The sequence below is a fragment of the Lepidothrix coronata genome, unplaced genomic scaffold, assembly GCF_001604755.1.
Source record: "Lepidothrix coronata isolate B3197 unplaced genomic scaffold, Lepidothrix_coronata-1.0 Scaffold12, whole genome shotgun sequence".
Classification (NCBI taxonomy): Eukaryota; Metazoa; Chordata; class Aves; order Passeriformes; family Pipridae; genus Lepidothrix; species Lepidothrix coronata.
The window spans coordinates 3517593-3539127 of record NW_016690192.1 but is presented as its reverse complement, the minus strand read 5'-3'; the positions used below and the strand labels follow the sequence as shown (position 1 = coordinate 3539127).

The 21535-nt window shown below is 37.5% G+C and overlaps 1 protein-coding gene across 2 annotated transcripts in view; it reads left to right on the top strand.

Annotated features, from left to right (window-relative positions):
• USP24 (ubiquitin specific peptidase 24) overlaps nt 1-21535 on the top strand; it is a 62852-nt gene that overhangs the window by 5360 nt on the left and 35957 nt on the right. The window contains exons 2-17 of one of the 2 annotated variants that reach the window (XM_017805540.1): nt 7172-7337; nt 8298-8365; nt 9772-9915; nt 10416-10538; nt 11450-11485; nt 12074-12139; nt 13623-13688; nt 14500-14574; nt 15355-15513; nt 16636-16750; nt 17273-17376; nt 18521-18628; nt 19091-19186; nt 19288-19449; nt 20663-20707; nt 21276-21383. In XM_017805540.1, the coding sequence (XP_017661029.1) occupies nt 7172-7337; nt 8298-8365; nt 9772-9915; nt 10416-10538; nt 11450-11485; nt 12074-12139; nt 13623-13688; nt 14500-14574; nt 15355-15513; nt 16636-16750; nt 17273-17376; nt 18521-18628; nt 19091-19186; nt 19288-19449; nt 20663-20707; nt 21276-21383 (1641 nt within the window). The remainder of the gene's footprint in view (nt 1-7171; nt 7338-8297; nt 8366-9771; nt 9916-10415; nt 10539-11449; nt 11486-12073; nt 12140-13622; nt 13689-14499; nt 14575-15354; nt 15514-16635; nt 16751-17272; nt 17377-18520; nt 18629-19090; nt 19187-19287; nt 19450-20662; nt 20708-21275; nt 21384-21535) is intronic. The other variant, XM_017805541.1, reaches the window with a different exon arrangement.

Here is a 21535-nt window from a genome sequence, read left to right as displayed (position 1 = left end):
TTTAATAAGGAAGTGAAATACTGAGGAAGAATGAGAATAAAAACAAATTAGCCAGTGTTAGAAGTTAATTCCAGCAAATCATTTGGATTGCTTTTGGATTAAGGAACAGTAGGTCTTTGTATGAGAAGGGCAAAGATGGAAAGGAAGTGCCTGGGGTTTTTTTAAGCTTTTATTTTGAAAAAACGACGTATTTGTACTGCTGTAGGAGTAGCCTTTGGTATATATGTTTCACAGGCCAAATTAAAATTAATTTAAAAAGCCAGTATGCTTACAGTTTCTTGCCACTTGATCTTCCTGCTTACTACTTTACAGCAATTCTGGCTTTTCTGATGCCCAGCAGAGCAGTCTTGAGAGGCATTTAAAGATTTTTTCATATTAATTAGTCACATTTTTGTAATTACACACTGTCAAAATCAGCTGCTTTGTCGGTTCTGGTTTCTATCTCACTATACATCAGTTTACGTCTGTAGAACAGAAGGACGGATGAGTGTTCAGCAGCATTATTGAATTAATTTTCCCTTTCAGACCCTGACCTTTGGTTGCTAAAACGTTACAATAAATATCTAGTGGTTCTGCAGCACTTCTCTATTAATGCCTGGTGTTTTGGCAAACAGAGATGCAAGTATTGATTCAATTTTAAGTACTGAAATGCTAAGCATTTGTGATTCATTGTTTTATTGTTTTAAAGCACAATGTTTATCTGATATCACACAAAGTTGTTTTGAGTTATTTGAGAACAAGCATGGGGGGGTTGTGCTTAAGAAAACTCAAGGGTTGGGAGGAATAATGGTATCAGCTGTGAGTCTGGCTGTTTGTAGTTATGATAATGGAGTAAGTTTTTAAATATATCCATAAAGAATACTGAAAACACATGCAAGATAAGTGTTTTCCTTGGTTCCTTATGAATGGCATTCCTAATAGTGCTTTCCATGACCTCTCCCTCACCTACAACTTGTTATCAAACTTCAAAATATGTTGCCAAAAGTGGTTGTAGCGAATCTCTGGCTCAGATTTCACTCAGTACTGTGGTAATAGTAGCATAAAAAGGCAAAGAGACTCCTTTTATTGTTGAAGGTAAATGGATGTTTTAATCCAAGTGATATATTTACAGAGCCTCAGTTGTTTTGTTTTGCTGTGCTGCTCAGGACTATGTTTATCTCTGAACAACTAGGCAAGTACATTGGCGAATATTGCCTGGTAACATCACACTGTCACCCTGGAAATCTGAGAGAGCAGTACAAGCAATGCTTTTTGAAAATCCAAGTTAATTTCTAGCTTCGCTGAATTTTTTTTTTTTCAAATTCACATTGTGTTCTTATTCCTAGTCTCACATGGTTCTTAGTTGTGAGAGATGGAGGGCAGAGGGAAGGTGGAGCCATGGGGTTTTTGTGGTTATAATTTGCTATAATCCTTTACACCTAGAGTTTAGTCTAACCATGCATTCTTGATAGTGCACTTCTGCAACTCTCAGTTAAGGTTAGTGTCCAAAACTTTCTGTGAGAAAGTTCACTAAATAAACTGGAGTTTCCTTAGGGCATGTTTATGACAAGATGAGAGTCCAAATCGGCTTCAGTTAGGGCAAGTCTGTAATGGAGGATTTATTTTTCTTTAGTAATAGACTTGTATCATTCTTTTATATTAGCACAATGAAATACTAATATATTTTTTTCTTATGACAAGACTGCATTTGCTTGTGTAAAGTAGTCCATGGTAAAAATCTGAAGAATTTCATTTCTATGCAAAAAGAATAAAGCAAAACATCCGTGTATACCCCCAACAAGCTTATGTTCTCTTAACATGAATAACAAAAGACATTTCTATCTATCACTGTGCTCAGAAATTTTCCATAGAGATATCTTTCTCTGGATAACAATGCAAGGGTAAGATGCTGCATCTGTTTAGGGCTTAAACCAGTTAAAAACTGTTGCTATACTTTGCAAGTAAATGTCTGTTTGTCAGTAAAATGTTCAAGAAGTCACAGTAGGTTTTCTTATTGCCAAATGAGAAACATAATCTGGAAATTCCATACATGACACCATCTTCTGAGTCTTAATAACACTGACATACTCACAACAAGATACCAAGCTTGCTCTTAGCAATATGGATCAACTGGGTTTTATATGATGGCACGAACAGGCAAGTAGGAAATACTCTCCAATTTTGCTCCCACATCTGCCACTTAACACGAGTTTAAAGAAGTTCTTTAAGCTTCTGGAGTACCAGTTTATAAAAAGCAAGTAGGTTACAGGTTTAAAAATGTAACTTTTTTTTTTTAAATTCCATACCTCGTGCTTAGCATGTTCATGTGTAAGTACAATTCCTTTGAATACTTACCCCTGTGTTTCAGTTCTAGGTAACAGAATATCCTCCTTTAAAGAGTTAATTAACAGAAAAAAGAATTGACAGCCAGACGTGAAAGTAAAAGCTGCTTTAATCAATAGTCTGGCAGATGGAAGGACTGCCAGGTCATGACTTCAGGATTCATAGCTCTCCCACAAAGTGATGGGCATAGTAGATCAGAGAGCAGAGAAATGCTCTGTTTTTATGGGTATTTGATGTATTTCTCTCACCTTGCCTCCACCTGAGCGTTGCAGTACTCTGCAAACACTAGTGAGTGGTGCATCAGTGTGCTGTGGCACAGGGGAGCATCACTGCTGACACTTTACAGCTGGGGAAGCTGAAGCTTTGAAAAATTGATTTCTTTATGCTGACTGTGATAAAAACTGAAAGGTGCGTCTAGGATTTTTTTTTTTGGCTAATTCTGGCTTTATGCATTTTTTTCCATTACTGCTTTTCAGAGCAATTAAATTTTGCCCTGTATTATGTAGGCACATAATAACAAAATAGGGTGTTGGTTTGGGGTTTTTTTAGCAATGCAGTGGAACATCAAAAATCAATTTTCTTGGCTACAAAATGATGGTTATTTTGTGAAAATCAGTTATTGGAGAGGCATAAGAGTGAAGGGAACTGCTTGGTCTGCTGGTGTCTTAGAAAGTCTGATCCTGTTGCTTGTTGAAAGAAATGTGACTTTGGGGTTTTTTTCCTAAATTATATTAGATTCAAGAGCTCATGATGTGACTTAGCTCTGGTAATAATAAATTCTGTTGGTAGTCTTCTATCAAAATCAAATTAACAAATTTAAATTACAGTTTGACTGTAATTTCGTTACTAAGGCTGTCAATTAGCATCAAAACTATTCTTAAACTCCTTGTTATTTTATGTAAAGCAACTGGTATGGGAACTGTCAGTGGCTTTAGTTACAGGTTGTTTGATTAGTTAATTAGCTGAGTACTACAGGAATACATTTTGAAGCTTTGAACTGTGACCTTTTGGCAATTAAGTTATATTTCATTTTTTGTGTGAGGGCTGATTTTTGTTTTGTGTTACTCTTCCATGGAAGGTTTTTTACTAGAGATTTAAGCAATGCTTTATTGATCATATATTTAACAATTTTTGTTTATTCAGCCTTGCAAGCAACTGTGGGAGGTACCAGGTCCCCAGAGTGAGAATCTTGAATCACTGCTTAAGCCTGTTCCTGTGAGAGTATTTCTCCTGGGAGCTTGTGTGTGTGTTTAGCCATTACTGTATTTTCACACCTTGAAAATAAGCCAGAAGAGTCAAGACTGTTAGAGTGAGGGGATCTTCAGGGCTTTTATCTAATAACAGATATATCAGAAGGCATGGAAAATGATATTAAAGGATTGCCAGCAAAAGTTCTTTGGTCTCAAGACTTCAGCTGAAGGAGGAAGAATAGTCACAGTTGTGTGATGTGCACCATGATTTCCTATTGCGGAAAACAATGATCCTTACAGACTTTTAGACAGTTCATCTTTGGATGATTACATTGGTTACCAGGAATAGGAGTTTGGTTTTTGTTGGTTTTTTTGTTGTTGTTGTTGTTGTTTGCTTTTTACTGTTCTGTTGGAGAACATCCCTACAAATCCTTAACATGTCAGGTGCCAGTTCAGTGTTAAGTCTGTTCAGCCAGAATTGCAAAGTCCTGATACAGGTCATTATCACCTGGCAAACACCATACTTAAGTCACCTATTTGAGGGGAAGGAGGTAGTTTTATATATATATATATTAAAAAATAAACAAGCAAACAAACCCCATGTAATTCCCCAAAGAAGAGATCCAGAAAACCACTTTTCAGGAGGCTGACATGGCCTTTCGTACTATTTATTTTCACATGTACCATAATCGTTCTTCAAAAGCTTTTATTTCCTCCGTGGACCTGTGGTCAGTAGAGTCTGTAATGACAGTTCTGAGCTGCTGAGTCACAAGGCATTGATTGTGAGGGCCTGTTCAGAGCTGTTTTGCATTTGTGAGTGTTAACAGAGCAAGTGAGATCTCCAGCCTGTGTTGGAGTATGAGATCTGTGTGCAAGATCTCCAGCCAGCACAAGATTACGCAAGAGCTGAGCCCAGCTGAGCTGACGTTTCCCCTCGTGCTGCAGCAGCTGCTGGCTGCTGGTAATAAATCCCTCGCTTTAAAGAGCAGTGCAAATCGATTTGAAAGTTGGATGGTGAACAGTTTGGAACTAATTAGGAAAGAGCAGCAAGAAGTCTTTAAAGAGACTGTTACTTGTAGTAGATACATTGTAAAAAACAGGACTCAGTCTGTGCTAATATAAAGTGAACATAGCTGTAATCTCCCAGAAATGCAGAGTATTAAATATATTAATGGTTTGAAGGAGAATTTGAGTTTTAAACTACCTGGGCATTTATTTGAGACCTGCAGGTTTCACAGTACCTGTGAAGCCATGTGTGTGTGATGTGTTCTAAAACTAATAAATAATTAAACTTGATACTTTCTGGGCAGGGTTTTGGTAGCAGAAGGCTGATCAGCAAGAAGACTCATTGTTTCCTAATTAGTGGAATGTGCCAAAAGCATGCTCCTTCAATGCAAAGAGTTACCATTGTTACTAGGACAATATTCCCAGTACCACGCTCATTTTTTTGTGTAAAAAAAATCTTTTTACTACATTGTTGGTAAACTCAATCCAGACATGTCCTAAGCACAATTTATGATAATGTGGGAACTGAATGTACAGTGAAGAATGTGTTATTTCACTCATTCCGTGTGAATTTCCGTATTATGGACACCGGCAATCACTTGTGTGGAAACAGATAAAGAAAGAGCAGCATTGCTTGGATGCAGATGGGAGAACACAAAAGGCAGAGTTTTTCAGCAATAGCTGAAGGTCTGCACTGCTACTCTGCAGCTCTTAAACTGTCCATTGCTAACACTGGCTTTATTTAACGTGGACACTTTCCTCCAGAGAATGGAGCAACCCTAGCTCAGTTTCTGTAATCATTTGCTGAAATGTTGCTTTCCTTGGCTGCAACTATGGGCTGAACTGCAGTCGTTTAGTGCTCAGCAATTGTGTGTTTGTTATCCTTAGTCTGCCTTTATTATATTAAAAGCTGTATCCCATTCTGTTACTGTGAGGGCTTTCTTTATAACCTCACCCTTGTTTTCTATAGGAAATGGATTTGTGCTCTGCATGGGCTCTTCTTTACAAAAGCTGAAAACTGTTTTGTCAATACATCAGGATAATTCCTAAAAAAAAAAAAAGCTTGTAAATAATTTCAGTGTCTTTTCGTTTAGACCTTCAGACATTTCTTCTTCAAAACCTGAAGTATTTAAACAGGGCATGATTTACTAGATGGGAATTACATTAGGCTTCCATGCACAGTGTTGGATCAGGTGACCAGTTTCAGAAGCTGATATTCAGGCCTATTGAAGTACAACTTCCTATAGTGGCAAACTGGGGACTAAATGTTTAGTAAGGGGTTGGAGAAAGGTGGCACCTTCCTTCCCAAACATTGACATGTGTGGTTATTCTGAGCACTCTGTATCATTCCTGTAAATTTTACTGCTGCTCTCCAGAAACTGTAAGTCCAGCCCCTGTGTGCAATCAGTGAACTTTAAATATAAGCTTTATGCTGTTCTCTTGGCTCAGTATTTTTGAACCATTATGTGAATGACACATTTACTTTTTTAAAAACAAGTCTAATCCTACGAATAGCAAATGCAGTCAGAGAGCTGGAAGCACACTTGTGCACATACATTGACTTCATTCTTTGTATACCACGTCCTCCAGAGTTCAGTTCTTTCTTTTGGTTTATTTCTATTCTGTTCACTTTCCTGACACTGTTTTTTACTCTATTTCCTGCTTGTCCTTCCTCCCTCTGTCTCTGGCTTCTCTCTCAGTGGGATCTTGTTACCATCACTGTGGTTGTGTTTTCCGCTGTCTCTGACAGTCACTCCATTTGCTACCAGGCCTGATCCAGACGTTCTGTCCTTTCTCCTGCTTGCCTTGCCTGCTGTTGTGGAGGCAGGGAAAGGTAGTCCATGTGAACTCTTTGACACATTGGGTAGCTGGATGCAAGGTTAAAAAACAAACAAAAGAAAATAAATGAATAACTTGTCTGCTCTTCATTTGGCGCTGCTGAGACAGTTACCTAACATGGTACTTAGCGAAGACCAGGGGGTAATTCTGTGTCCTGTACACAGAAAGAACTGCTGTTTAGTGGCGCTAGCAAGGAAACCTGTAAAGCTTAGCTGGAGTCCTCTGCTTGCCTTTTCCCTGTTCCCTTCTGTAATATTTGCCAGTAACTCGTTTTGGCTTCAGGAGAAGGACAATTGTAGTTTCCTTGTTGGACAATTATATTTGAGATGCACATTTTTCTTCATTAGCTAGTAAAAAAATCCCACTGTACTGGAACAGTGTCCAGTATTTCTTGATGTGATGGGATGAAATGCACCTCTCAGAATAAACTGTTCCCATATTCTACAGCAGTTGTTGAACAGAGGATTAATATGCAGATCTATGGAGATCAAGATTTGTACTCTACAGTCTCACAGGGACTGGAAGTACTTATCACTTGGCTCTAGGATCTGATATGCTAAGGAACAAGATTTGCCTCTTAAATAGGCAATTAGTTAACAATTAGTTATGTAAACATAGTAGCATGAAATACATACAGGTATGTAATCCCTTCAAATTGAAATGTTAAGTTCTACTTTGAAAAACACAAGCAGCCTCAGGGTTGAGAGTTTGACATGCTTGTTACAAGCACAGCTGCCTTTTCTGAAGCTACTAAACTCTTTAATGTGTCTGAGAAATTGCTTTACCTGAACGTCTTTTTTCCCTCCCCCCTCCAGAAAAATGATGAAAATGGAAATTGCTCTGGTGAAGGGATTGAGTTTCCAACAACTAACTTGTATGAACTGGAGAGCAGAGTTTTAACAGATCACTGGTCCATACCCTACAAGCGGGAAGAGTCTCTAGGCAAGTGCCTAATTGCATCCACCTACCTAGCAAGACTGGGTAAGTTCTCTTTCCACAAATATACAGATTATATGTTCAAAGGATGTCACAGACAGTATGCTGGGCAGTTGTGTGTTTCACTTTAATCTAGCAGTTGTTTACTTGGCATCCTGATCACATCTCTGGGAAAGTGGTTAACAGTGAACTGTTCCACCCAATGCTGTAAAAAGAATGTTGATCTCTTTTCTTTTTCTCTGAAATAATTCGTTCACTTAAGCTTTTTTAAAAACGGGAGCACATGTTTCTTTATGTTCTAATGATTGTAGAAATTGCAGTTTTTCAGAGCTGAATTACTGACTCGTTTCTGTCATTGTGCTGGTTATTTTTCCATTCGCAAAAACAAGCTGTCATCTAAATCCATGCTGTGGCACGCTTGTATAACTCGTTGTTTTTCCCTAGTGAAATGCTTGTATTGTTAGACCCGAATTTGACTTTTCTGTATTCAGTAGTTTGGCTGGGGTTAAGAGTGTTAAGGAGGCACCACGCCCAACAACTGGTATATAATGAGAGTACAAGATGTTTTTTCTGTCATGCCTGATGGCAGACTAAAGGGATGTTGTAATCTCTTGGAAGAATAGAGTTGTTAAGTGATTCTGGTTTGCTTCTTTGCTTCTAATCTGTGTTAAAAGCCTGTGCTTAGATTTGGGGTTGGATGGAGGCTGTGAAGCATCAGTAATGATGTACAAATTGTAAACTTTGAAGCTTACAAGTTACTTATGGTGAGAATGCTTAAAGAGGTTGTAAAAGGTGGACATTGTGAAACTCCTTAGTTCTGAAAGGCAGTTCTCTTGACTCATGCATTTTGCTGCTGAAAAAGCATGCTACTTATGAATGAACAGTAGCACTTTTTTACTGCTGGTTTGGGTTGGTGTTCCCAAAAGCTTGTGACGAGATCCCTGAGGTAATCTTAAAAAGTATATTTTAAAAATACTTTTAAAATGCACTCTCCTTTCTGTAAAGGTCTTTCTGATTCCGATGAGAATTGCAAGAGATTTATGGACAGATGCATGCCTGAAGCATTTAAAAAGGTAAGTAGGTACAGCAGACCAATTCAATGTTTCTTTGCATTGTTCATGGCGGAAGTAGTGCTTTGTAAGCCAGACTTCAGAAACTATGGCAACTGCTGAGTGTGTTCTTAGATTACAGTCACACTCAAATTATTTTCCTAGACTAAAACATACAGAAACTTAGATTAAAATCATACAAAGCTTTTTTTCTTTACTTTTTTCCCTTAAATGAAGAGCTCTGTAATAATTAGCAGAGCCTAAAGACAGGTTTAAAGACCCTTGGATAATGTCATTAGTGGCAAGTTCACAGTCTGATTTCCCTTAACTATTCTTTCTGCTCCTTCTTCAGAGGATTGCTAATTTCTTTTCACAATCCATTTAGAATTTGTCTTTCCCCTCAGTGTTTAATGCCTTGTGTTTCTCTGGGTCTCTGTGACTTTTCTCTGAAGAGCTTCCCAAACCAATTCACTTCCCACTATTCCATCCATTTTGGATACTGTCTAAATTTCTTGCCCAGTTTTTCAACCATATGCATAAAAACACATATACACCTTTTTAAAAGTTACTCAGTCCTAGTCTTAAATTAATGAGAATATAATTATATTTAGGGAAGATAGAAATTTAAGGGAAAAATTCTTTTTCCATTTGGCTATCAAAGTAATAATCTTACATACTATAGTTTTCTATCACTTGGTGTTTTTTGCATATAATATAAATGGTGTAGATAGTTCCTGCAGAAGAATAATCTCTAGAAATCTAAGTTTAGAATGTGCTGAATTACAATTTGCTGAAATATTTGCAAGAAACACTATAAACGGTATAAAAAATAATTGTATTTAAACTATTAAGTTTTTTAACTGCTTCTATTCAGACCCAGCTAGCAGACATTAAATGAAGTTTGCAGATGGCAGCCTAGTGTCCTTTATAAACAACATGAGACCAGATTCAAAGAACATGTTTCAGTAGGTGGGAAGCAGATTAAATACCTCTCTCTTCATGGTACATGGCCTTTGTTTTCCAATAGAGGCTGTTCAAAAAGTGTGAATTGGTAAATGGTTATTACAGCTCAATCAGTTCAGCTTTGTGACTGCCTACTTGAAGATTTAATAGTTGTGAGTTCAATCTGCAAGCAAATTAGTTTCATATTAGTTGTTCTTTGCAAAGGTTACAGTCTTTACCAGTGCGTGGAAATGGAAAACAGTTTGATACATTTTATTTTCTGTCATGAAGTGTGATTTAAGGTGTTCTTCAGCAAAATTACAAATTGAATTAACTCTTAAGGCATTAGTGCAGGAAGAACATCTGAAAAACACACCAGATAGTGATTAGTGCACTCCAAGGAAGCATTTGCTCTGGAAACAGTCTTTCTCCTGTTTTGTGATTGTGCTCAAACTTTAAAAAAAAAATCACTTTTTTTTCTTTTTAAGCTGTTAACATCCAGTGCCGTTCACAAATGGGGAACTGAAATCCATGAAGGAATATACAACATGCTTATGCTGCTAGTGGACCTGGTTGCAGAGAGAGTAAAACAAGATCCTATTCCCGTGGGCCTGCTCGGTGTACTTACAATGGTATTTGACTCTCTGATGCAATTTCTGATATCTGGGTATTTGGCATTTTGTATTTATGGTCTTGATGCTTTTTCCAACTGTGAGTTGTAGTTTATTGTTTTAAAATCTGCAACCATTGCTTGCAGATATTTTACATCCAGCATACAATTCAAAGGGGTGAGTACTGTTCAAAACTTCTGAAAACTAGCAGTCTCGAAAAAAAAAAGTCACATTTGCTGTCACTTCACTGTTTATTTTTTAAAACTGGTACTTTGAGTTGAGCTCCCCTTTTTACAGCTCTCTGGCTCACATGGTTATTGGGTATTGTCTGTACAGAATGGAAGCTTCAGAATGCTTTATACAATGAGAACTGAGAGGCTGGAGCAGGGGGCTTCTGTTCAACTTTATTTTTTGCTAGATCTTTAACTGCCAACCCAGAAAATGCTCAATTGAAGAAGTCAAATATTATCAAGATAGGTTTCGAGGCTGGCATAATCCATGGTGTTCATTGTTCTTTCCAGGCATTTAATCCCGACAATGAATATCATTTCAAGAATCGAATGAAGGTGTGCCAGAGAAACTGGGCAGAAGTTTTTGGGGAGGGGAACATGCATGCTGTCTCACCCATATCCACATTTCAAAAGGTAAGCATGACCATGCCCTAAAAACTACTTTTAGTGTAGATGTTTTTGTTTCAGAAAAGATTGTTTGATTAGTAGGTATTTATAGCACAAGAAAGCTTAAATGTGTCACCAAGAATTATAGCAAATACATCTTCAGTATATGTTGGTCTGTAGAAATGAATTTGTCCTCTCAAATTGTCCCAGTTCTCTGTTAAAGGCTAGATTTAGAAACTTCTGTACTTTCATGTCTAAAGTAACACAACAGTCTGTGTGCTGCTTTAGACATGAAGTACATAACGGGTAGATCTGTGTATCTAAGGACTGACATCTGTTTGATTGTTGAGTGTGAAATGACCAGGATAACTCCAAGTGTTCAGCTCTAGCAGAGAATTCATGCTTTTCTGACAGCAAGGGATATGATATCCTCATGTCAGACACACTGGCAAGGAGGCAGTTTTTGAGGTTTGCACTGTCTTGTCGCAGTTGTTCCAGATGGGTGGGTCTAAAACAGAATCAGTGGAGTTGATCTCTCCTTCAGGAAACAAGTTTGTGGCCACAGAAAGAAAATTCTACATCTGCTGCTTTGAGAAAGGTTCTTTAGCACTGTTCCACGCTGCTAATGTTCTATAAATACAGTTGCTTGTGAGTCAGCAGCCACAGTGTGTACTGTTGCCACAGCACATGGGCAGTGATGTCAAGCAGAGTCCAAAAAAGGATGATGCTCATGAGAACCAACCAGAACTCCAGCTATGTGCTTAGTAAAGGAACTGTTACAAACACCTGCTGTTTCCTTTGAAATAACAGTGTGTTAACATAACATTTGAGGTGTGGGTTAATGGGCTGAATGTGTCTGTCCAAATTCCTGTTTTAGAAGACAAATGTTTAGCGTTGATGTTGCAGCTACTAACTTGTTAATGTTCTTATTGTTCAAGGAACCTCACGGGTGGCTGGTGGATCTGGTAAACAGGGTATGTAAATGTAAACCAAGCAGAATTGTTGTTTGTCACTTAAATTATTTGTCTTCAGAGATAATTTTTGTTCCCCCCCCCCCACTCCGACTCATTTTTTCACTCTTCACTCTTCTGACAACCACAAAAATACAGTTTGAGATCTTAATCCTGCCTATATATAGGGAAGGGCCTTGCAAACTACATCTTGTTGAATTGCTGCCTTCTCCCTTGAGCACCCTTACCCTAGCATGGTAGCTATGGCTAGAGGAAGTCAAGAGCTCAGCTTAGGCTGCAAGCAAAAGTCTTCCAATCAAAAGTGCTGGGCTAGTCAGCTCTTGCTGTATGTGGTCTCACTTTCTTCCCTATGTCCTTTTTTACTGAAGACAGAGTTTGTAGCTTGATGTTTAAACTCTGGAACCAGGTATAATTGCATTGAATTCTCCAGTGTGCCCCTGAATTACCATGAAAACATAAAGCTTATGTTGAATGGAATATTCCATGTTAGAGGGTACTTGTAGGCATCTTGGTAACTGTTAGTGAAGTATTTTCTATGATCTCTTATTTAATACTGTAGTTCACTACCTAATACTGATCATTTTATTTCAGTTTGCAGAGTTGGGTGGATTTTCAGCAATTCAGTCCAAACTCAATTCAGAAGATATTGAACTTGGGGTGAGTTCATCTCCTGTCATGAGACTTCTCCCTTTCCATTACACCCTTCACGTAGAACAAGCAGTGTCCCTTTTGGCAATGCTCTTACCTTTGCTTTGGTATCAGAGCAACATTCCCACAGAGCCCTGGAGAAGTGCTGTCAGACTGAAGGTCAAATGAGGTTGTACAGAAGAATTCTGACTGAAGAGCTTTGGAGACGTCACAGAAAAGAGGGAAAATTAGTGTACCTTTTTGCTGACATTCAGCCTTCTGGTTAAATGTCAATCAAAGTAGTTTCACTGTATGTTCACCAGTATGTCCCTGGTTTTCTGTTTACTTTATCCATAGCTGAATTTAGCTGCAAGTGAATTGACTTCTGTCATTTATTATAAAAATCACAGTTTAAGGAAAAAAATCCTTAGAAAGACAGTGTCTAATCCTAAACAACTTTTCAAAAGCTGTGTCTAAAAACTGAATGGTTCAACAGCGCTAAACTATTTTTGGTGTCAAAACCTAACTTGGCTAGTTTTAGCTTCCTAACCTATATTCGGGAGACTTATGAATCTTTCACGGTTTGAAGAATGAGGAGGGTAAAAGCAAACAATGTCATTTGGAATCTTATCCCCCAGTACAAAATCAGTCTGCTTTCAGTGAAATGCCATTAGAGAGAATTCAACTTATTTTCTTGGGATATTGATATTTGTTGCTTTATACAGAGGTATGTGAGCATGACAGAAGAGTAAGGAAACACCATTTACATCCCAGTCCTTCAGTGGAAACTTTGACTTGACTTTGTTTAATGATTAATAACTGCTTGCTTAGGAAGGAAATCTGGGTCAGTGTCACTTAATTTAGGCCTTTGATTGCACTGGTGCACACTCAGTTTTACAGTTCTTGATCCAATGTGAGAAGAAACCGATTTTGATAATGCCTTTATGCATTTAATTTCTTTGATAATAGATACCACTTTAAAATCATGCGTTGAAGGGATCTTGACATGTATATGACACATTTACAAGAGCTTTCTCCCACGTAATGCTTGGGGAAAGAAATTTGCCATATGGCTTTAACCTTAAATTTTGCATTCACACTTCTCATTGCTGTAGAGAGCAAGCAAAATGTGATGTGTTCCTTTCCGTCTGTTTATTTCTCTGACTGAAACAGGATCAGTCAGAGAAGACTGAACAGGATGATGAGAGGAGCAAGACTAGTGAAAACGGGGAAGGCACTTTTTATTTCAGGCAAAAGTATATAACACATACTGTATGCCATGTATAACATATATAATATATAGCACATACTCTAGTGTGTGCCATAGAGTAAATCTTTCCTGAACTATGCGTTGTTTTTGGTGTACAAGTCCTTTACAACAATCGTTGCAAGTGACTGGAAATTATGAGATAAATAATACTTGTTCATCTTCATTTGCTTTTTAAGATACAGATTGCTAACTATGCAAAGATCTCTTACATGTGCACCTAAATACTTGCTGTCTGTCTTTCAGGCGATCTCTGCATTAGTTCAGCCATTTGGAGTTTGTGCAGAATATCTTAACTCTTCTGTAGTACAGGTAAAATGTCTTTGTTATGAATTGTCAGAGGACTGAAAATTTGCTTCCAACTGTGTTGATGTGAAACTGGTGACTAATTTGAAAATCCTTCAAACCTAACATTGCAGAAAGTAAAGGAACCATTTTGAGCATCCTGAAGGTGATGAATAAAGGGCTCAGACAATGTTTAGATTCTTTTTCTAAGCAGTGATCTGTAGTCACGTATCTGCATCTGCAACAGCGAGAAGCTTTACCACGGCCATTAGTAAGCTTCATCTGTGTAAACCATGTGGGAAATGAATCCAGCCTGATGGATGGGTTTTGCATTTAGTTTAACTTTCTGCCTGAGATCAAACACATTAATATGAGAGTTTACACTGCAAAAATTGTGGTACTGCAAAAAAAATTTCACTATGATATATTCGTATGTGCAAATGCACTCCAGGCTTCACACCTGCACTCACCAACAAAAAATACTGAGTTAGTACGTGACTAAAAATATTTATTTGAAGAGGATATAGTTTAGAAACCCATGAGAGTCAGAGAGGCACATGCACCTAATAACTGATGCATTTTGAGAGGTCCATCAGTCTGTCAGTTTTTGTAAAGCTGCATTACAGTGATGTGAAATGGGTTCTTACTCTAATTGCTTCTTTTTCTGGACATAGCTCTCAGGATAGTTTTATGTATGTTATAGGTGTTGCTTTATGTCTAAGCTAATGGTGAGCTTTCAGCTAAGTATTTCATTTTGCTGCAGCCACATCTTTTGAGTAGTGTAATTGATTTCAGGAAACATTAAAATGATTGTCATGCCTTTTCTCACATTCTTTAGCCCATGCTGGATCCAGTCATTCATAAAATGATTAAATATGTACAGAATGTAGAAGAGAAGGACTTGAAAGACAAGGTAATGTTTTACATATTAAATATTTAGGAATAACTTCCTGTGTGTTTTGGAAATGCTGGCAATGTAGACTAAAACAATAGCTTTATTTTCACTGGCAAAAATACAGCCTGTTCTGAATTCTGTCATCGATCTATGACTGAATGACATAGATCAAAATGCATTTACCCAATTCCATTCAATACCTTTTTCAGTAGATATCTAACATTATGACCTTTTTAAAATTTTTTGCCACTTTTGCTGTTGAATTTTTGGTTTTATCGGTCCCCTTGTGCAGCATGTTGAATGCTTACTTCTCTAATTGACTTGAAGATGCTTCCTATCATGCAGTCAGTGAAATTCATATAATTTGTGTGCATATGACTGTTGCATTAGCTGTTTGCTTCTGAGAATTTGGTAGTTTTTGGTAAAGTGTCCGTGTAAATAACTTGTGGCTACTTCCTGCATTACCCTGAATTTGGCATTCAGTTCTATTAAATTTTTGAGTGTTGACTTTTTAGATAAGACTTAAATTGTTAATTGTTAACTGGAAAGTATTCATAGGTTGTGGAGCTACAGGGGAGCAATTTAGTGTACCAAATCTGTAGCTTTAACCGATGGTTTTGTTATCTTAAAATTCCTGGAGTACAAGTAATACTTTAAGATGCACATGGTACTATATTTCATAGATTAGAGTCTGTGCTGGGTCACTAAACCTACTCTTTGTGGATCACAGACCTTTGAAACAGAATAGCAAAAATAGCAGTGTCTCTATTTGTCCTTTTTTTGTTTTGTTTTAAACAGAGACTAGTCAGTATCCCTGAGCTCTTGTCTGGTATCAAACTGCTGTGTATGCGCTTCCAACCTGATCTGGTCACTGCAGTCGATGACTTACGGCTGGACATCCTGCTGCGCATGTTGAAATCTCCTCACTTCAGTGCAAAGATGAATTCCCTCAAAGAAGTAGGTTTGCTTTGTATGTGTGTGTGTGTGCTCATGTGCATGTGTGTAAGTGGGATAGGTTGTTAATAAGCCACCAAAACCACAACCTTAAAAAAAGAGGTGGCACAATATTTCTTTGCAAATTATGTTGCCTTAGCAAAAGCTCAGTTCACGATAAATACCAAAACAAGTTAATATGACAGGAGTTGTTTGTGGTATTTATTCAGGAGTTGTTTTAATTTTTGTTAGCCACTGCAAAGGGCTGTGGCCTCCAAACTAGAAAGAACTAGACATAACTTGAACCTTTTCTAAGAATTGTGGTTTGAGACTGATTTATAGGCAATGGTCCATGTTATTCGTTCAATATTCATTTTGAGATAATCCTGAGTATCCTGTGGCATATCCCTTTTTTTAACTTTTAATGGTAGAAAACAGAAAAAGACCAAATGGGACTTAAACCTCCACTGATATCTCAGTCCACTCGTATCAGGTCATTGCACTATGTAATTGCATTTTTTTTATTATGGTTGTGTGCAGAGACTGTAGTGTTTGAGTCCCTCTTTTGTGCTTTTTCCTTCTTTATTTATTGGAAAATTGAGATGTTAGACCTCATTGCTGTTTGGTCCTTAATCATAAATGCTGTGTATCTGTGTGAAGTTATAAAAGTGCAGCTTTTGAAGGCTGTAGCAGAAATGTGCTCTTTCTCCCTAGAGTGAGGAGCCTGTATCAGTTCAGTATTGGATAAAAAATAGGACACTGATTTGAGCATAACAAGCAGAAGGCTGAGATAACCTACTTCTGGTGTATCTGTAGAGAAATACCTGGCAGCACAGGCCAGCTTTTCTGTGTCATAATGAGAATAAGATTCTGCTGCATCAGAGACTGATGAGAAGGTGTTTCTGGTTAGGAATTTGCTTTTAAACAGCTTATTAAAAAACAAAACCAAACAAATAAATGAACAAAAAATCCAACAAGCCCCTAAAACCAACCAAACAAAAAAAAATCCCAAACACTTCCTGTACTCAAAATATTTTGGGATTCCTGCTTAAGCTTCATAATAAACCTTTTTGAATAGACTTCATTGTGTGCATGTATAATGCATGTGGCAATCACTGTTAGAATCTCACAGTTTGCAACTTCTAGGTAACAAAATTAATAGAAGACAGCACTGTCTCCAAGTCGGTGAAGAATGCGATAGATACAGACCGACTGCTAAATTGGCTCGTAGAGAATTCGGTTTTGTCGATTGCTCTAGAAGGTAAGAACTCCCACGAAGACTTTTGGCACGTGCTTTGAAGGATTTAAATTTTAAAATTTCATCTGTCCCTCTCAATACATTTTAATTTAACAGTATTAACAGGAGAGTTCAAGGCTTTGTTGTCTTCAAAATAAAGTAAAATTCTGCAAATTCTGCTACTATAGTCTAGTCCTCTGTTTGACATCTGTGCAGATGTCTTCTGCTGTACCCTGGGTTTTTAATGTCAGTTTATATATTGTTAGCCTCTAGAAAAGAGAGAAAAGAGGATTTTCTTTCCCAACTGGTAATGTTCTACAGGGGTGGACTGCTATCACTTTTATGAAGTAAAAAAAATAAAAGTGGAAAGAGCCTTGTTCTTTTTCTTTGTACTAATAGACTTATCTATAACAGTACAGAAAGAATTTTCGAATTAAGATTGCTTTGTTCTTCTTCCTTTTAAAAGAACTAGTTTATTCTCATTCATTTAGTGTATCAAATACTGTTTAAAATATATTAATTTAGTTGCCTTTCTTTGTTTGACAGGTAATATAGACCAAGCGCAATACTGTGATCGTATAAAGGGAATTATTGAACTACTGGGCAGTAAATTATCTTTAGATGAGCTCACTAAAATTTGGAGAATTCAGGTAAGCAACCAAGGCTAGGCAGGTGCTTTTAGACTGTCTTTCAGAAGCACACATTGTAATGATGGGATTTATTTTGTTTATAATCTGTGCATCTCTATTGCATGGTGGAGATGTTGAGATTTTAACAGTATAATTAATGCAGAGGCTTTCTTTTACTTTTTCCTTTACCATTTAAAATCAAGTGTTCTGGCATTTTCTTGTAACACAGTTGTTAAATCCTATGATGAAGTTCAGTTCTTTAGCATTGTGTGCTAAAGGGCTGCAGAAAAAGGTGACAAAGTGTTTGTCTAGCACAAAGACCATGCCTGAGTATTTTAATTTTTGTAACTGGAGGTATGAATTTGAATGTGGATTACAATGTGACTTCAAAGAGAGTGGGCTCAACCTGTATGAATTCCCATTTACCTTGCAGTACCTACATATAATTGACCATATAATGACAAGTCGTCTTTTGGCTTTCACTTTATGTATATGCAACTTACCACTGTGTGGGAAAGGTGGTTTGTGTGTTTAATGCAAATGACACGTGGAAACTTTGACCAAAAACTAATCTTCCCCTGCAGGAAATGGTTTTCTTCTCTGTCCAAATGTTGATGTTTCAGACTAAACTCACTGAACGTTGTCAGCCCTGCCGTATGTGCGGGCATAGCAGCAAGTCTTTAATGCTTAGTAGAGCTGAAATATGATTCTAGTTCCCTCACTTTTATTCTTTAATAAAACACAAAACTTCCTCCCCCTCTCTGGCTGTTGTTACCATGGTGCCTCCATCCGTGTGGGAGGAGATTTTTGTGTTGCTCACTTTTGAGTAAAGCCTTATAGGGTGTCAGAGATGCAACACCCCGCACATGAACTTCACCAAGCAATAAAAATGATGATGTTTGTATTACTCCCACTGCAGCAGGTAGAAGCTGCTGTAATAATGGCAGACTTTTTCTTTCCTGCTTTAGAATTACTTCTCTCTGACCAGACCTCTCTGCCAGGCAAATGAGGAGCACAGACAGTTATTTTGACCTTGTTTTTCTAACATGTCAAAATCTGCTATTCTTTCTCATTAGCATGAACAGTAAGATAATGCTTACATGAAGGTTTTTCTCTATCTCATTTGGGTTAAAGACCTACCTTCTTGTGTTTTCCTTCTTTTCAGTCAGGACAATCCTCTACTGTGATTGAAAACATACATACCATTATTGCTGCAGCTGCTGTGAAGTTTAGTTCTGATCAGCTCAACCATTTATTTATTTTAATACAAAAGGTAAGTTTTCATATGAATTTACATTCCTTAGGAAGAGAATTGATGAGATGTACTTATGCACACAGTGTATTGAAAGGCAAATGCCTTGAATGCATTTTTATTTTTTATATAAATGTAAAATTGGCTGTAAAAAAATAACACTTTTCCTACTAATTTTTATGTTATCCCAGAAGCCTAATCTGTTACTGTATTGCTAATTGACTTAGCTTTTAAGTACGTTATATAGCCAGTCCTAAGGTACCTAAAATATTTTATATTTATTCTCTAGTAGTTTATATTTGAAAAAGGAGTTGGGGAAATTAGTCCTGTAACTCCCGGTAACAGAAATAAGGAAATACATATGGTGGAAACATATTTGTTTATATTTGATTTTCCTGCAGTAAAACAGTTGTGAATTACATTTTTGTGTACATTTGAGACTTAACAGACTTAGCAGTGCTTGGTGATTTCTTTGCTATCCAGAGCTGGGAGACAGAGAGTGACAGGGTGAGACAGAAGCTGCTGAGCCTGATCGGGCGCATTGGTCGAGAAGCACGTGTGGAAACAACCACTGGAAAGGCACGTGAATGGTTTTAGTTTGAATTTCTCGTTTATTAAACGTAGAGTTGCTAGTCTCTGTACTTCCTAGGTCCTGACTATTCTTCCACTTCTTCCTTTAGGTTCTGGAGGTACTTTGGGAGCTGGCTCATCTTCCAACATTACCATGTAGTCTTATTCAGCAGGCCTTGGAGGAACATCTGACAATCCTCAGTGATGCTTATGCAGTGAAAGAGGCAATCAAAAGAAGCTATATCATCAAATGCATAGAAGATATAAAGAGGGTTGGTTTATTATTTTATCTTTTCCAAAATGAGATCTTACCTAGCCTTGATGTTGCCCTTTCTTTCAAGATGCACAAATTGTGTGTCCCATCTGTAAGTTCTTACCTTGGGGAGTCCACGAGAGGGGTAGGCTTTGTGTGAGCCACTTTGTTGACCATGAGACTCATAGTAAGTCTCTTGCCTTTGTTTTAAGCAAATTTTCAGCACAAGGAGTGATCAGTTTATGGGAAACTACCAGGATGGGCCCAAGGTTAGAATTTGCAAATGGAACCACTATAAAGGTATGTCAGTATTTTAACTGTCCCTTTCATGTGAAAGCCTAGATTAGTTTTCTTTGAGTTAAGCATGTGTTCTGGCATGACCATTAAGTCTCAAAATACAAATCAATATTTAAATTGTAGTAGTTTTGTATTTTAATAAAATACTTGAACTCTCTTCATATAACATAAAGAAGCCATTCCCAGAGCTGCTTGTGCTGTTTCCTGGCAGCAGCAGAGATGTGCATAGCTTAAAAGACTGCATATATTCTATCTGCACTGTTCACATAGCAGGCAGTTTTTCTTGAGGCCTGCAGGAATGCTCCTGTCTCCTTTTTTTTCAGTCTGAAGTATGGTCTAAATAAAGAAAAAGGCTTGTACTTTTTTCATTCATTTCTTTCATGATAAATTAGGTTTTGTCTGTGTTGCAGCATCTGTAGAGGATGTAAGTTGCTCAGAAGGCATGTAATGTTGCTTCTCGATATTGATCACACTTCTGTGTGCTCATGAATATGGATTTCAAATCTTGAATTCTCAATGTCTGAAAGCTGTAGGTTTTTTCTTTTGGATCTTCTCTTATGCTTTCCTAATCTCATTCCTTTTAATTATATTCTGGCAAGGCTTTTACAGAGATGCTGCAGTGGGAAGCACTAACAAAAGCTGTAATTGTAAACTAGAAGGGATTGGAGTAACCATACAGCAGACTTCTAAAATACATTGTGTTCTTATTTCCCTTCATTAGGGGTCATAAAGACATAAACTGGGAGGGAATGTAATATTGAGGCAACATTCTCAAATACATGAGGGATTCTTCAGTGGAGAGCTACCTGTTATGGGCAGGTTCCTCTAACCTCTCTGAGTGTGTAGGTGGTATTGGTTGTTGTCAGTATTTAAACCAGACATCACTTCTCTGAACAAGCAACCTCAGTACTGGTTTGTGTGGTCAAACTTTACAGAAAATGAAGCCTTCCAGAAAAGTGATGAGCAGGTCTAACAATGAGGTAGGAGGGTTATTCTTTGTAGGATCTCTTTCAAAATGCAGCTTAAGTACCCTTTGCTTCCTATCAGAGGGCTCCTTGCAGCACCAATCAGAAATTTCTTCTTTTAACCCCTAGTAGTATTTGAGATTCTTTTTTTAATTATTCTTGCTTTAGCAGTAAGTAACATTATTTGACTGGATTTGCCCTTTTATGCTGTTTTAGGCCTGCTTCATCTCCTGTAATTGAGGAAGGTGGTGGTTTATCATCTCTCCCTGGTGCAACTGAGTTCTTTTTGGCTACTTAATTTGCATGTTCTCTAGCAAGGAGCTGGTACTTTGGCTGAATAACAGGGATAACCAAATGGCTTATGTGTGTCAAAGGACTTCTTGTAGAAAGTGAAGAAGAGCACCATGAGTGTGTTTGGAAAGGGACCAGGAACAAGTAACTGGAGCCTGCAGAGCTCATAGCTGTTGTTTTGAAACAGCAGCGTTAATAGACATCATTAGTCTTCCAGGAGTCTGAGAGGAAAGTCGATCTGTTGTTGAGCATGTACCACATGTGTAATTGTTTTTACCTTTCCTACTACTAGTCATCCCAGCACAATAATCCTCAGTTTGTGTGGGTGGTGCCAGCATTACGTCAGCTCCATGAAATCACGCGTTCATTTATTAAGCAAACGTACCAAAAACAAGACAAGGTAAGGATATATGCTGAGATGATTTTTAAAGCCCTGTGTATGTGTGTTTGGCTTTGCTTCTGTAAAACATTGAAGTTTGAATTTAGAATAAAAAATTAGCTAATAAATACTCTGACAAGTAGTTTAATGAGGTAGCATAAACAAACTGTTCA